Source organism: Ambystoma mexicanum, chromosome 3p, assembly GCF_040938575.1.
Source record: "Ambystoma mexicanum isolate Mex_15411 chromosome 3p, UKY_AmexF1_1, whole genome shotgun sequence".
In the NCBI taxonomy this organism is placed as follows: Eukaryota; Metazoa; Chordata; class Amphibia; order Caudata; family Ambystomatidae; genus Ambystoma; species Ambystoma mexicanum.
The window spans coordinates 1143752781-1143769182 of record NC_090925.1 but is presented as its reverse complement, the minus strand read 5'-3'; the positions used below and the strand labels follow the sequence as shown (position 1 = coordinate 1143769182).

General features: G+C 42.8%; 1 protein-coding gene across 2 annotated transcripts in view; it reads left to right on the top strand.

Moving 5' to 3' along the window:
* Window positions 1–16402, top strand: part of FSTL4 (follistatin like 4) — a 2447383-nt gene that overhangs the window by 2326104 nt on the left and 104877 nt on the right. For both annotated transcript variants that reach the window (XM_069652538.1, XM_069652539.1), the window contains one exon: window positions 46–195. In XM_069652538.1, the coding sequence (XP_069508639.1) occupies window positions 46–195 (150 nt within the window). The remainder of the gene's footprint in view (window positions 1–45; window positions 196–16402) is intronic.

The window sequence follows — 16402 nt, the reverse complement described above, 5'->3', positions numbered from 1 at the left end:
GTGTACCATCATGAAACATTCATCGTTCACTTCCCTCTCTTCCAGGAGGCGATTTGTCCCAGTGATGAAGGAGAATCCGCTCCGGCCTGCCACTGGGCGTCAGCCGTCAATGTCAGAGACAAGTATATCTACGCGGCTCAGCCCAGGCAGAACAGGGTTCTGATGATTGACATCCAGACTCAAAAAGTCATGCAGGTAGTCCCACCAGCCAAAAATAAATAATCTTTTATGATATAGATGGTTCTAGAATGTTAACAGTGCGAACACACACTTCTCCCAGTGTGTACAGCAGATGTTCTTTTTTATATGGTGCAATATAGCATAGATTGGTGCTTTATTTTATTTGAAAACATTTGTATAGCTTTATACTTGCTGCTAGTCCTTTTATGGTGTCCATATTTGATTAATGCATTACATTCAATGATTGCTGAGCATTACATGACTTTCATTCTTTACATGTATGACGGTACTCCCTCCTTTCATAGCTTTCTTTTTGATCTATGCGTTTACCCGTGGCACTACTTTGCTCATAAGCCTGCAGTATTTCTTAATGACAGAGCAGCTGACATTGGAGGGCATGTCAGTTCTGGCAGATTCACATTTTCCTGATATCACTGTTCCTAGGTTGTCGTTTTTTAACAGTGTAGGTATTGCATGTTTATTTCCTCTTCCAGACCATCGCTGTGAATGGTGATTTTTGTAGATCTTCAACTCTAATACCATATGTACTTCAATATTTAAAGCGCAAGTTGTTAGGTGGCAAGTTACTTGATTTATTTAATGTTTTATTATTCATTGTATTGTATTTAATGTATTGATAGTTCTAACATGTTTCTTTACAGCACATTGTTTGAGTTTAATTGAATTTACAAATACATATTGTTTTAGATTAACATATTCACTGTCTTTCAATTCACTTAATCATACAGATATGACTTGAAATTACATAAACATGTGTTGCTTTCCGTTCACCCCCAGCAACTAGGGTGGCCATCTTTTCAAAAATAGATGGTGGGGCAGGTCACTGAAATAAAGGAAGGACAACACTATGTGAGCAACATTTGGCATATAAGGGCTACAACAATGCACAGAGCGACAACCGAGCAGAGTGGCAGATGTGAGGGCAATTCATTATGCTGTGGAAGGAGAGCAGGTATAGATGTCACAACCAGATGGTCCTTGCAGGCATGAAAACTTAGGTGTAAATAAGGTCAGTCTCCACCCAGGATGTTGTAGTAATTCTAACATGCTGAGCCTACAACAAAGTATCTCAAAGTCAAGGTACAGCAGTGGACCAGTTTTAGTAAGACATGGGGCCTCATTACGAGTCTGGCGGTAACTGTGCCAGAAATTCCGGCAGGTTAGCTCCGGACTCGTATTAATTACCATTCCGCCTCCGTGATTGCCGGAATCACCGAGGCATTACAACCCCAGTGACCCGGTAATTCCGGAGGCGGAATTATGTAAATCCCCATTACCATGGAGTCTATTAGGACTCCATGGGAATGGGGAAGTGGAAACACTAACACCATGCTGTAATGGTGCCAGTGTTTCCATGTCCAACTGCAGGCGGGTGGTGTTAAACCCGCCAGGTCAGACCTGGTGGGAGTGACACCTCCCGCCTGCAGGACTCTAAATCAGCCGGTCCGGAAAGAACGGTGGTGGCGGATTTAACACCACCGTTCTTTCCGGACCGGCTGACTTGTAATGAGGCCCATTGTGTGAGGGGCTGGTAAATATATGAACATATATGCATGCCACTCATGTTCATTCGCCTAATCATTTCTTTCTAATCTGGGGCATGATTTTTATAACTCAAATATTGTCACATTGTCCATAAAGTCATCCAATTAATGGAGTAGTACCAGCAAATCTGAGAAGTGTGGTCACCCTACTTGCACCGAAAGACCTACCCAGGGGACTTCAGTGATGTGTATCTTACAGTTGAAAGAAAGTAACATACAGGCTCATGAAGGCCATAATTTTGATTTGTGCCATATGGTCTCATCCATCCCATAAATGTTGATGTCCTGTCATTACTCAAGTTTGTGTGGATCAGCCTTTAATCACCTTAACCCAAACAGGACCACCACTTAAAAAGTGAGAACATGGTTATATATAAAACAGTTTTTTTGACAATTAACCAGGGAGCATTTAGATGGTGTTGCAGGGCCAAACTAACCCAAGTCTCAACAAACCACATCAGTTCACATCGTATATATACATTTTTGCAACAGTTAAAACACTCCCATATACTTTATTGCAATCCACACCCACATATGATTGGTCAATAACCTCTTCAAAGAAACCCCATCAGTTCCCAAGTCCTAGGTTTTCATTGGCCAGTTTTATCTTAATTGTCATCTTCAGATCATATATAGAACGCACCTCTTCTTAGGATTCGTCCGTAGTAGGTCATGACGTCAGCGCATGGGTAAACATTGGTATTGAAACATAATTTATTACTAGCAATAACTTGCCTAAGCTCTTTATCATTAACTTTTAATTTGCACATGGTTTGTATGAATATTTCAAGCTATTTGAGGAAGGCTAGGTAAATAATGTTTCTCTGAGTTAGCAATATTAACTAATCCCCAAGGTCACCCTTCCATTGTAATTTTCCAATCTACAAAACTGCCACGATATCGCACAATTGAAACTCATGGGTAGCCTTGGGCACTGGCTTAATCTGCATTTCACTGCTGGCCAAAATAAATAACGAAATGCCTTCTGTCATTCTCTGAGGAATCAGGAGAGTACATCTACTATCTGTGATACCTATCAGACCAATAAAACTCATGGCTATTTTCTTCAGCGGTGCTGACCGCAAAGGTTTGTGAAGTTACTTATTCACCTGTCGATTGGCTCCTAAAATCTCACAGAACCAGTTTCAAAGTTCACTGTGCAAAACAGCCCTTGACTCCTGTGTTTTGATTAATTTGTGAAAAGCCCACTATATTGAGAATCTTTGATTCCGCATGTATTTGCATTAATGTGCATGCTAATATGTATTAATGTATAGACAAACAGTAATGCTAAAGTAGCATATTTCATCTATAATTAACTACACTTACACTTTGATACATATGAAACTGCAACATCGCTCGCAGTTTGCCGCCACCCCCAGTTATCAATACAGCACACACACCATGAACCCCTCATAATCATGGAGACCTTTCCTCACCACCCCAACAAGTTCTATGTGCCAGCTTCTGTCTCAGGATGCCAGCCTAAACCATCTCAGAATAACTACCATTCCTAATATAACCATCCACAAAACATAAAATAGCATCCCTATTAAACAAAGAACAACAATTAGGATAATGTTCACCACTTCATGATTCAAAACATACTGTGCATTCAAAATAAATAAATGCATTCTACAGTGTTACATTCTAGACACTTTAGATGTATTTTATCTGTCTTCAAATATTAGCCAGCCAAGAAGTTAAATAGAATATGTTCTCAAGTTCCCTCGCTTGTCTTTCTAAAGGATGAAACCTAGCAAACCAGAAAACCATGGTGGAATGTAGATAGAAAAGGAAAAACGATTCTTGGGAGTGGATGATGTATATTATATGGTCTTCACTGATTACACACAATATCTTACACTGAAGGTTGACTATATTGATTGTGTCTGCTCTTTCAGCATTCTAAGCAAATGGACCTTTAAGTACTTCTTCCCACCACTTACAGTGGTGTTCTAGATCATGCATCATCTAAATGTTGAGACACATTAAAATAGATGCATGCCCTCATTCAAGAGATGTCCAAGCAAGCAGATTGTTATCTGTGTGTGCGTGCGTGCGTCCGTGTGTGTGTGTGTGTGTGTGGCTTCAATTGGCATTCCCTAATATTATATGTTGTCACATGATTGCATTCTTATGTTTTGCCATCTCATACTATGTGAATGAGATGGTAAGTGCTTGTAAAAACAGCAGTGCTGCCTCTTTATACTACTTTGTATTGATGTGAACTTGAGAAGCCAAATCATTGTCAGCTTGTCAGCAGTAAACGTAATGTACTGCTATGCCCATCTTCTGTCACATTGATGGTTATCTGTAACCTGAGCAACTGGAGGAGTGTCTTCCACAGGATGGATTGTGTGTCAGAATAAGATGTTAGTCCTCATCTGGATACCTTGACAGATAGGTCTTACTCAGAGCATAAGGATGAAACTGTAATAAAGATGAAAGTCCAAAGCAGTATAAAAAAACACACTTATCAGCTGTGTGAGTAGCACAGTAAAAGGGGAAAGGGATCTTGATGATATATGTGAAATAAAATCCTTAATAAAACTAAATCATAAATATTGGGGCACAGGTAAGTATAATCAAACTTATTGATATTCGAAACGCAGTAAATAGGCCCTAAAAGCTTGCTTTTGCTTTAAACGTGTGTTAGCATTTTGTTTGCAGCAAAAGCCACTGTAACTGGTGATTTAGTGCAGAATCTGCAATCCCAGGCCATTGTTGAGAGAAATGTAAAGGTTTTGTTGTTTGTTAAGGTCACAGATTAGAACTCACAGGTTCTGCCAATGAATAATGAATATATGACCGTTTTAAAATTCAAAATCATTTATGAAGCACAATTTTCTAATGTAGCTGAAAAGAACCACAGTGGTTTGAAATTGTCCTGTAGAATATTTTCCTTGGGAAGAGAGTTGGAGTGTCCCTGATATGCAAAATTTGTGTAGCAGTACATTCGTGGCTCAAGCCTGACATGGTGGACAGCTAGTTTTGTGAGAATCGGGATGAGGCGACCAAGGCAATTGATTAAAGTTCCGCTGGTCGTCTCAAATGTTTCAATGATTTAACTTTGTGTTGTGGGAATTGGGGGTGGATTGTGACATCACAGGGTGTAAATGAGGGTGATGTGGGAAGGTTTGTGGATCCAATTATTGATTGCAATGTATGTTTTTTCTATAAGGGTTCAAAGTGCAAAGCCCAATCAGATTCATGTGCATAGATTTCTTCATGTCGCACGACCACGAATACTAATTACTTGCATTGTATAAAAGTACAAACCTTAGGGGCGTTTCTTTGACAGTGCCTTTTCACGCAGTTCTGTTCCACAATCTGTTTGAACATGCTGTCCCAGCTGCGTCTGGGGCCATGAATAAAACTGTGTTACTTCTTGAACTAGCGTAATCTCTTTTTTGACTACTTTTGTAATTTTATTGGTGAGTTTTGCGAGGTGACCCCTTAATATATTTTTGGAAGCCCCAGTGAGATATCACTGCCATCCTATCGAGGCATGGGTATGGCAGCTGCACTCCCCGAGGAGTGCCAGACAGCATACATAGGCCAGTACTAAGAGTTTGAGTCAAAAGTGGTCCGTGGATGCCACTATCCAAAGGTCCGCCTGGTCTGGCGCTGCCTTCACTCCGACTGAAATGCAAGCCTTTAAAGGGAGACTCAGAGGTCAAGAGAAGTGAAGATTCTCCTAAAAGGATACGTGAGTATAGCCATGCATGAAAGCACTAGGGGTGGAAGAGACAATTTTAATGGTGTATAGGATGCACCCTCATTAGTGGTGGAGGGCGATTGACGAAATAGTATTAGATGTTAGTTCTGACGTTCTGATAGGTGCAGGTAAACGGTGGCACATCTGCGCTAGAGTAGAGGGTTGCATAGTAAGTGGCGAACCTTGTTAGACAAAAGTTGCATGTAGTTCAGGCAATTGGTATAGTTGTGCCATTTTATTTTCTTTGGGAAAAATAATTTTTGGGTACATGCGCGCACATGTTTCATGAGTAGCAGCAGTTTGTTTTGTGCTGTGTAAAGTGATCATAGTATTCATTTTATGTGGCTGTGGAAATAATGGAAGAGCCAGAGCTGGAATAACTTGTAACTAGCGCAGAGCTGCATAGCGTGAATAACTGATGCAGTTGATCGAAAGGAGGAGCAGACAATTTTTCCTAACTAACTAACATAGGGCTTCGTTGTTAAGGTGGGGGGCCTGGGGAGAAGGCCATTTCTGCACTAACACAATATAACAAGGCAGGCCTGTGGAGAAGGCCATTGTGTTCAAGCATTGAATGCGATGTGTGAAAGGGCGGGGCCTTCGGAGAAGGCTGGAGCGAGTGAAACTAGGGTGATCGAGCCAGGTGGTAAGTATATCAATTGAGCGAGTGAGACTGTTTGACGCGGAGGTCTGAGTTTAAAGGTTAAAAATAATAAGGAAAATGAAGGAAAAGGGAGAGAGGAATATTTCAATAGAAAGGAATAACAGCAGAGACAAGGTTGTCCTATTGGATGGATGCCCCGTTTAATCACATGTGCAGCAAATTGCCCCAATATTGCAATAAAATAGCAAAGTACCATTTTGTGTGGGTACACAACACAGTGGGGAAGTGTTATAAAGAATGGCCCGGAGATGGAACATTCAATAAATGTATTATAGAAAGTATGTATTCATATTTACCAGCTACATACAAAGGGTCAAAGCTTAAAAAGAGACAGGACATTCTGAGGCTATGGAACCTATACAAAGAAAAGGAAAAATAGACAGAGAAAGGGAAAGAGGAGAAGGAGCACGGAAGTGCAACACCCCCTCCTTTTATGATATACCCATTGTTAAAAACAGCTGGCAGGTACACAAATCCTAAACGAGTGTCTCAACACAAAGAAGGGATACATAAAAAGAAAAAAAGAGGGTGACACAAGTATTATCAGCAAGGACAAGAAAGGGAAGAGTAAATATTTAAATGACATAACAAAGAGTGTGCAGCAGCAACTTGACAGTGTGTTCAAGGAAGCAGAAAAAACAATGGAAAGGGATATGGAGGTGAAAGGAAATGGACACAAGAAGGGAGCCAATGAACAGGGGTGGATGGCAGGATGCATAAAGTTTAAAATAGACAGTTGGGGATAGGACTCGGACCATAGTGAAACTGATACGGCAGAAGGGCTTACCATATCAGACTGGGGAGACACTGGTGACAGCGATCTTGGGGATGACAAAACAGACACATGCAATTTGACAGATGGGAGAAGCTCAAGGAGAAGGATTGAGAGAGAAGAGGAAGACTGGGGAAATAGGGTCCTGAGCATGAAAACCAGAATAGCGGTAGCGAAGACACGGCAACATGGCAATAAATGCAGAGCTCGCACACAATGCCCCTTTTACAAAAAGCGAGGGGCGAGGTTCATTACATAATATGGCAGACAATCGACAGGGACAATTTAGTTTACAGTCTGCGTTCAGTGATAGCCAGGGCGAGCAAGTGGATTTATGTTTTCGAAAAAAGAAACAGTGGGAATCCCATTGGCCATAGGAACATATAAAGTTTATTGGCAGTATTGGTCGGGAGAGAAGTGACAAAATATGGCAACAGGCTGGATACGTGGGTGTAAAAGTAAGCTCTAATATACACGATGGAGCACCCTTTAACAACTATCAAGCACATGTTTGGAAGGCTTTAAGGGAGCTTTATCCACACACGTCCGACATGGGTTCTAAATTGGCTCATAAAATGAAGCCTGACGAGGATCCTGTGTATTACATATGATCCGTACAAGAAATGTTGATGCAGGAAAATAAACAGTCATGGGATGAAAAAAATACCTTGTTTTACCACATTTTATTGAGGGGGATCCTCACAGATGTGAAAGTCTCTTTACACTATTGTAAAAGAAAGCAGGAGAAGGATAAGGACACAGTCGATAATGCAACCAAAGCAGAAAACAAATTGGCTTAGAAAAAAACTGGCAAAAATATTTATGGAAGGAGCAGTACTCACAGGACCAGTTGTTGTTCCGCAAGCTCAGCAAGGAGGGCTCCCAGTGGCATGGTAATGCAGCGAGGAGGATGGACTTAGGTGCCACATAACCAGTAGTGGGGAATGGTACAGATGAAGCAGCAAACCGCATTCATTAATGTGCAGCAGCAATGCGGGGTTATGTAGGCAGGCAGGGGCAATGGGTACATGGTACAGTATCAGACAGGGAGAGGATACTATGTGGAAAGGGAACGAGATACAGGGGAATGATGCCATGTTTTGGAGTACAGTGCTTTGCATGTGGGAACCTTGGACATTTTGCACGAACATGCCCACTTATCGAACAGGCAGGGCAGCAACAACAGACATACATGCAGCAGAATCCTCAACAGGTGCAGGTCATGCCACAGCAACAATAATTACAGATACAGCGGGCACAGACACAAGGTATTGCTACCCAGGGACAGGTGCAGGAACAAGGTGGGGAAATGGCAGGAACTCAAGGTACAGTGAGCGTTCTTCAGGCACCAGTACAGCCACAAATAGCAAAAGGGGTAACAATGATGGGACATAATATCATGCCCCAATACACAGGAGTGACAGTGGTGGGTGGTAATGCATTTATGCCATCAGAAAACACATTTGCACAATAGGGGTGCCCATTGGAGTGCAAATGTATCATGTTCTAGCAGTAGCTGGAGACCACAAGGACGAACCAGAGGTAGTAGTTCAGATAGGACAGACAAATTGTCCTTTCTTGCAAATATAGATGAACTAGATCATGCATCAAGGAAGAAGGATTCCCATTATCTAATAAAAGTTTGGACACAAGTTTGGTCTGACAAAAGATTTACCCTTGACAATAGGGACACAGCATATTATAGCACCTTTGTTGTATTCAAAATACACTCCATCAACATTCTAGTGAGGAACCTACTCAGCAAACTGAACACCACCATTCCATTTTCAGAGAAAGGGATGGTGTGCACCACACTCAGAATGTATCCAGCTTGGGTGGCAGTTCTGATTCAGGCATACTTTGTACACAGCACAATGAGAGGGATACCCACACACACATAGAGGTGTTTGTGTACAGGGTGCACGTGTTGGTGGGATGGCTGCCAGGAATTGAGGGGACATTTTTGTTCAGGCCTCACTATGCCTCCTCAGTTACCTCAGGCACACACACTCTACTGCACTTGGAGGAAGTAGTTGTCCGAAAAGACATGATTATACTGGCTGCCACTGATGAGAACATGGATTGGTGCTCAATATAATGTAATGACCCCACACTGACATTGACAGGAGTAAGTGAGACCGAGCTGGTTGCAACAAAAGGCAGCAAAGAAGGGGAGGTGGTTTGCGAACTGAGCATACCTTGCCCAACATATAAAACAAAGGGCAGTGCCCCAGATGACTCAAAAAATAAAAAAGAGAGTACAATATCTTCAGGAAGATTTGGAATAGGTGCCCAAAAAAAGTTGGTGGAAAACAAGACCCCATGACGTAGGCATACTCAAAGGGGCTATAGCAGTGCACATCAAGTTGATGGAAGGTGCACTGTTGCCACACATAACGTTGTACCCACTTTCTTGAGAAGCATATAAGGGCATATATGAGACACTGCATGCCCTATGGCAGCAAGGCATAATACAAGTGTGTTCATCCGCCTGCAAAACAGCAATATACCCGATCAAGAAAGCAAAGGGTGGGGTCTGGCATTTTATACAGGGTTTACGCATGCTAAACAATATTATTGGGGCAGAGTGTCCATTGGTCCCTAACTCTGCAACAATTTTTTGTAACATTCCCACAGAGGCACAATATTTCACAGTAGTTGAATTGAAAAATGCCATTTTCTCTGTTGTACTACATCTAGACTCCAGGTATCTTACCGCCTTTAAGTATCGCGGGACTAAGTTTGAACATGCTGGAATGCCTCCTGGGTACTGCAAGGGTTTAGCATCTTCAACAGAGCAATACAAATGGACCAGAGCAATTTGCATGTTACTAGCACAGGAATACAGTACATTTATGTCTTAGTGTTGTGCAGCCCGACAGAAGAGGAGTGCAGATGGGACTCAGTGACACTACTGACTTATTACAAAGAAAAGTCTCACCGGTTCTCTCATTCAGATTTAAAAGTAATAACATCAGTACAGACACAGAAAAAGGGACAAGGACACAAGCCACTTGCATATTACAGTGGGCACTGAATGCAGCAATGCAGGGACATGTCCTGTGTGAACAGGCACTTGTTGCTGCTACATTTGCTATTGAGAAGGTTTCCACAATAACTAGGGGATGTCCAGTAGTTTTGTACGTGGAACATACATTACTTGCAATACTGGTGAAAACAAAATAAACATCTGCAAGGTATGACGTAATACTAACCAACCCAGCAATAGAAGTGGTGAGGTGCAGTACAATAAACGCAGCAGAGTTCATTGCAGAAAAAAATAGAAGAAGCAGATTATGTACATGACTGTGGAGCATGCATCGATAGGAGCGAAGGTAAACCTGTAGTTAAGCAAGAAGTGATAGAAGTGAGGGCATTGGCCAAAACACGGGGCAAAGGCATTCAGGTTGTACATTTGTGGGGTATAGACAAGGAGTACACAAAGGAGAGGAGTTCATAGTGTACTCACAAATACAAGTACCAAACCATTATTCTGCAGCAGAGCAAGTGGCTTTGATTGAAACACTAAACATGTCGGAGGGCCAAGCAGTGAACATTTTCTCTGATTCTGCCTATGTCACTTCTACAGTGCACTCAGGATTAGCAAGATGGGAAAGGTGAGGGTTTAAGAGAAGTGATGTCACTCCCGTTCAGAATTCAGCATTACTGAGTAAACTACTAGAAATGTTACAGCTCCCAGTACAGTTAGCATTAATAAAGTGCAAAGCCCATATAGGAGTGCAAGATTTTATATTGCTGTGAAATGAAAGAGCGGACTGAGCAGCAAAAGAAGCAGCACATATGCCAGAGGAATCACATGCTGTTCCCTGGCAAAGAAGAAAAAATCCCTCCGATAACAGTATTACAAGTGAGCAAAGAAAAAGATGCATTGCCAGAATACTTAAATGCAACCCCAATTTGGCAGATAATTGAATTGCAGGAAAAAGCATCAGACGCTGAAAAAGAGCTGTAGAAAAGGCGAGGATGCTCTCTGTTCACAACGGACTTGGTTTGGCGACATGATAACACAGGAAAGGTTGTCATGCCAAAATAATTGTTACTAGTGGCATTGAAACAGCTTCACTGACCTACCCAGGTATCAAAAGAGAATTTGGCTGTAGGGATAAGTGAAGACTGTTTTGTGCCAAATTGGTATAAATAAGTGACTAAGTATGTAAACAACTGTATGACCTGGCAAAAGTTTCTGCCAGGTCAAACATTGAGAGTTGTACAGGGAACATTGCTGTGACAGGAAGGCCCCTTCCGGCACTTGCATATTGTTTATGTGGATATGCAGGAGAGGTGTACTTCGTACTAGTACATGCTTGTAGTTGTGTGTCCATTCTGACGTTGGCTTGAGGCAGGTCCCTGTGCTCACAATGATGCCTGCACTGCAGCTGCATTTCTTGTGCGGCAGGTGTTCCAGAAGTGGGGGATTCCAGATGAAATTTGTTCTGATAATGAACAGGACTTTGCCATTTATTTCTTAAAGGAGATTACAGCACTCCTGGGGATAAAGCATGGACTGCTTAAAATGTGATTGGCTAAGCTTACGCAGACGCTAGAAAAACGTGGGTGCACTGCTTGCTTCTTGCTTTGATTGCGCTGAGAAATACACCTGGAGGAGATCATTACCAGACTTCTCATGAGATTGTTACAGGGCAGGGAATGAGTATGCCATTTCTGCCATTGTGTACATTCTCTGATGCTCACTCTACCTCTGTTATTCTGGGGCGGATTTGATTGATATCTTAAAGATCTTACCAAGTCCCTTAAATATAAATCCTTGCAGAGCAAAGCCAATGTGGACAATCAGGTGATCCAAACAGACATTTCCCACCAGCAACACCTCCTTATCCGGGTGACCACGTCCTCGTGTGGAACCATCAGGAAGTGGAAAGAGGAGTGCTTCACTAGCCCACACACCATCATCTATTCAACACCAACTGCTCTCAAAATCGAAAGATGATGGGGATGGGTCCTGTGAAAAACCAGAGGTTGTTTCACAAACTCGTCCCCGGGATCCTGTACTCAGATGGCCAGGGAAAGGCCATCACTTTTGGATCCAGACCCTGGGGGTTGACAGGGAAGGGAGAATCACCTTGGTAAGGGGTCCTCAGGGAGTTGGGGAGAAGCACCCATTGGTGAGACATGGTATCCCCCCTTTTCCACAACCCATCTAACCCATATCGCTGCTTACTTTATGGGAAACTACAACTCCCATAATTCCTCCCCACTTTACCGTGACAAAAGTACTGCACCAAGGAAGATGAGGAATGAGGTTGGAAGGATTACCTCTCCTGACTTGCATCTGCCCTGAACCTGTAATGAGGCCAGGCAGAGTCAGGCATGTAGCTCTAACAAAGTACACCTTCCACTTTTTAACATGCCTTGTGAAAATAAAAGGTGGTGTGAACAGGCACACTTTGAGCGAGGCTGGGTACAAGAAGGAAAAGCTCTTCTGAGGCCAATGCAAACCAGGCTGTGGAAGCCAACGGGATTATCAACAATTGAGAGGATCAAGAGAAAGCCAGCAAGATTTCCATGCTTTCCGGAGGCCGTAAGCATTCAAATTGCAAAGCTGAGCGAGCAGAGGAAAGAAACCTTCAAGTTGCCAGAAAGCAGCCTGCGACTCCCCCGGGTGAACAGCTGAGTTGGGGAGGAGCAGATGAGGCATTGGTAACGGCCTTGAGCTGTAGAAAAGAGATGAAAGAAATCCAATTAACATATATGGTAAATTATTGAGGTAAACAAAAGTCCAGTTGATGTTAAAGGCAAAGTGACTGTAAAGTGAAAGTTGAAGGTTGTGTGTGTGCAGATAAAACATGAGTGAAGAGAACAATTGTGGAAAGGCAAGGATACAAAGTAGCAGAGCGGTCCTGCGAGGTGAAGTCTATGTGAAACCAGACATTGTCTCACGTACTGATCGCTGGGGATTTGTCATCTGGATGGCCAGAACATGGCCATCGCTGTTGGATACAGTTCCTGGGGATGGACCAATGCGGGAGGATTACCTGGATGAGGGGTCTTCAGGAATTCGGGTAGAGGCACCCGATGGTGAGATGCAGTATCCCCTTTCCTTTCAAACCTATTCCCCATCCTACTGTACAAGACTTGCTGTCTTTCCAACCCCCCCCCCCCTTTACATGTAAATATTGAGATGAGAAAGAGAGGAATCTGGAGGATAAAGATTACTGAGAGAAAACACAATCAGACACAGAAAATAGACTCCTTGCTTTTGATAGCAGACTATCCCAGTAATGAGGCCAGGCAAACTCAGGCCTCCCTTTACAACTATGCACACCTGAACCTAATTACCTCTCCCAGGAAGTATAAAAGGTGGAAAACAAAAGCACACTTTGAGCGAGTTGGGGATGCTGAAAGGTGCTAGGAAGCAGGAGAAAGACCAAGGAAGCTGGAGAGACCTTGGGAGACCTGGAGGAGGAGAAAACCTGCTAACACTGGTCTTGTTACTTGAGAGGAGACTGAGTTGTGGAGAGGGGACCATACCTCCAGATGTCAAGACCAGGGGCAGATGGGGTTGCCTGGCGCTACCCACAGAAGAACTCCTCCACTGGGCTAGGCATACAAACCCAGGTCTTTGAGGGGCAGGAGATGAGACCCTGACCTTGTTTAAACATTCCCCTTTTGGCTTCTGCAGCTCCCAAAATCATGGAATGCTGTTTTGGGGAGCTGTGAAGTGGGAGAAAAATTATCACAGTGTATTGTGGTATTGGGATTCTAAAAACATATAATAGAACATTGTGAATTGAGGAGAGGAGGCTCGAGCCCAGCAGGGGGGAAGTCTTCTCTGTGAACTGTAGATTTTGAGGGGAGGGGTCTGAACACGGGGAAGGGAGACCCTAAAGAGGCAAGACAAGCGAGGCAAATGCAGAAGGTCACGCAATACCTCCCTCGCATACAACAATGGAGCTTGAAAGGAAGTGAGCCACGCCTGACCGAAAAGCTTGACAAACAAAGAGAATTCAAAACAGAAGCTGCCGGTGAGTGAGAAGAGAAGCCGGCTTGCATGAATATATGATGCAATAAGCGTTTGAAGTACTCGCTGAGTTTCGTGGAACCGCGAGTAAGAGACATTGTAACCTGAACTGTGGTGAAGGATGCAGGGGCTAAGCGTGTGATGAGAAGCCTTGTAGGAGGGGGCGATCAGTCAAAGTGGTCATACGAGGGAAAAGGCATGAGTTTAAGTATCCCTCGTACAGTCGAAAGTCTTTGATGAATGAGAAACAAAATGTGAAGCTAACCTGACAAAATATTGTGAAACTAAACTATATAAACTGCAAATACCAGAAGGCCTTGGGTGAGGAGACAGAGGAAAGAGTCAAAGTGGTCATAAATGGGTCAAGACAAATCCCTCGTACAATCAAAGGTATTTAACAAGTGGAAGGGAATGAGTTAAAAAGGGGCAAAAGTGAACCCGATGAAGGGATGCCAAAGGAAAGCAAGGGAAATGAATTCCTGCATGTGTTTAAAGTTGAGCGAACTGTGTTACATGGAATGAAGTGAACCAGACAGAGGGATGCCAAGTAAAAGCAAGGGAAAGGGAATCCTATCTTGTGACAAAGATTGATAGAAATGAACAGTGCTAAAAACACAAGGGTGAACCCGACATAGTGGCCTCAGACAAAAGCAAGAAGAAAAGAAATCACCATTGTTTTCTGGTGCCTACATACTTAAGGCGTTGCTCCCAATCTTACCTTTTGTTCCGACCTTGTCTCATGATGCAACATGATAAATGGAGCATGTCAGTTCAGCAGTCCTGAACTACCGAAACCCTTTTGGACCTTTCATTTTGCTAAACACTCTTTTGTTATACTCCTCATTGGGCCTCATTATGAGTCCTGCGGTAGCTCCGCCGGACCCGGTAATTGCCCTTTGCCAGGTGCCGGTAATAATTACTCCCCATTCTCATTTGAGCCCCATAGGGCTCAATCCGAATGGGGAGGTCGGATGCACCGGCACCATTCATGAAGGATGCCGGTGCATCTGACATGGTCTGCTCGTGGGTGCCGTTCCGCCCACCAGGCACCCACGAGCAGACTCGTAGTTTGCCGGTCCGGTAACAACGGTGCTGGTATCTTACTGGCACCGTTGTTAGCTGACCTGCAAACTTGTAATGGGGCTCATTCTCACACCCATTTTGTTGTTAAGAAGTAGGGATTGGCAATAGGTTTCTTACTATAGGCCCTCTTTCTTTGACACGACACCACAAGGACAGCGTTTTCTTTATTTTAATGGTAGAAGCCTGCTCCCATCTTAGATTTAGGTTTAGATTGTGCATTTTCTTCACCCTTATGAAAGTTCGATAACACGTTGAACTGTGGTCACTCGTGTCTGTCTTACTGTTGCCACCGTGCCTTCCTTACAAGTCGCATATTCGAAAGTCTCTGTGAAATGTTATGAAATGTCAAAGATATTACAAGCGCAGATCAAAGGAAACCGCAATATGGGAAGAAAGTTGAATAAGAGAAACGTGTCATTGGGAACTGTGAAATATGCCAAGAGGGTAAAAGTAAAATATAAGAACTTTGGAAAAAGGCCAAGAAGGCAAGTGAAAGAGAATAAGAACTACAAATACCAAGAGGCATTGGTGCAACAAGAAACAATTGTGAATTGAAGGATTGTTGAAAGAGAGTGTTGAAGTGTTCATGCAAGTCTATGAAAAATACTTGCAATCTCGACAGTCTTCGAAAGTGAAAAGATATAGGAGATCAAATGTGGGGAAGAGAACCCATACAACAGGCTCAAGCCCGGCAGAGGGAAGCCTGTGCAGAACTATAAGAGATTGTGTGATAAAGCAAAACAAAGCAAGCTCGAGCCCGGCAGACAGAAGCATGTGCAGAACTCTGAGAAACTGAGAATATATGAACTGAGTATTGATGGCAAGGCGGGCTAAACCTAAGTAAACTATTGAACTACCAGAAGCTGAAAGCCTAAAATTGAACTGCTGAATTGTACCAGTAAGCCAAAGTGTGCAAGACTGATAGAACTGTGCCATCCACCCATCCTGTGTTTTGGAGCGACTGTCTAGATCCCGTGGGGTTGAACCTGGGGAAAGGGAGTTGGTGCTGAAGCAATTCTGACATTTCCCTTTGAGACACTATTTTCATTTTGTATTCCCTTAACACATTTGTAAATCTAAGAAAGAGGGCAAGGTTAGGTTTTATTAGGTTTTATTAGTATCGTTTATTTTATTTTGACCATACTGACTTAGACGTGTTTGTTATCGTTTAATGGTCGAGATTACTTCAATTTTAGAGTTTGGGCCAGTTAGCAAATCCCATCCCAATCAAATGTATAACATTACAAAACTTGGAACTATTGTGTTTGTTTCTACTGCTCAATACCATGCCTTCCTCACAGTCCACATAATGGACATTTGCAGAGACAAAACACTGTCTCCCAGAGCAAAACATAATGGGAATTATAACAGAACTTTCTTTTCATTTTATAATTGACCTTAGAATTTATAATAGCCC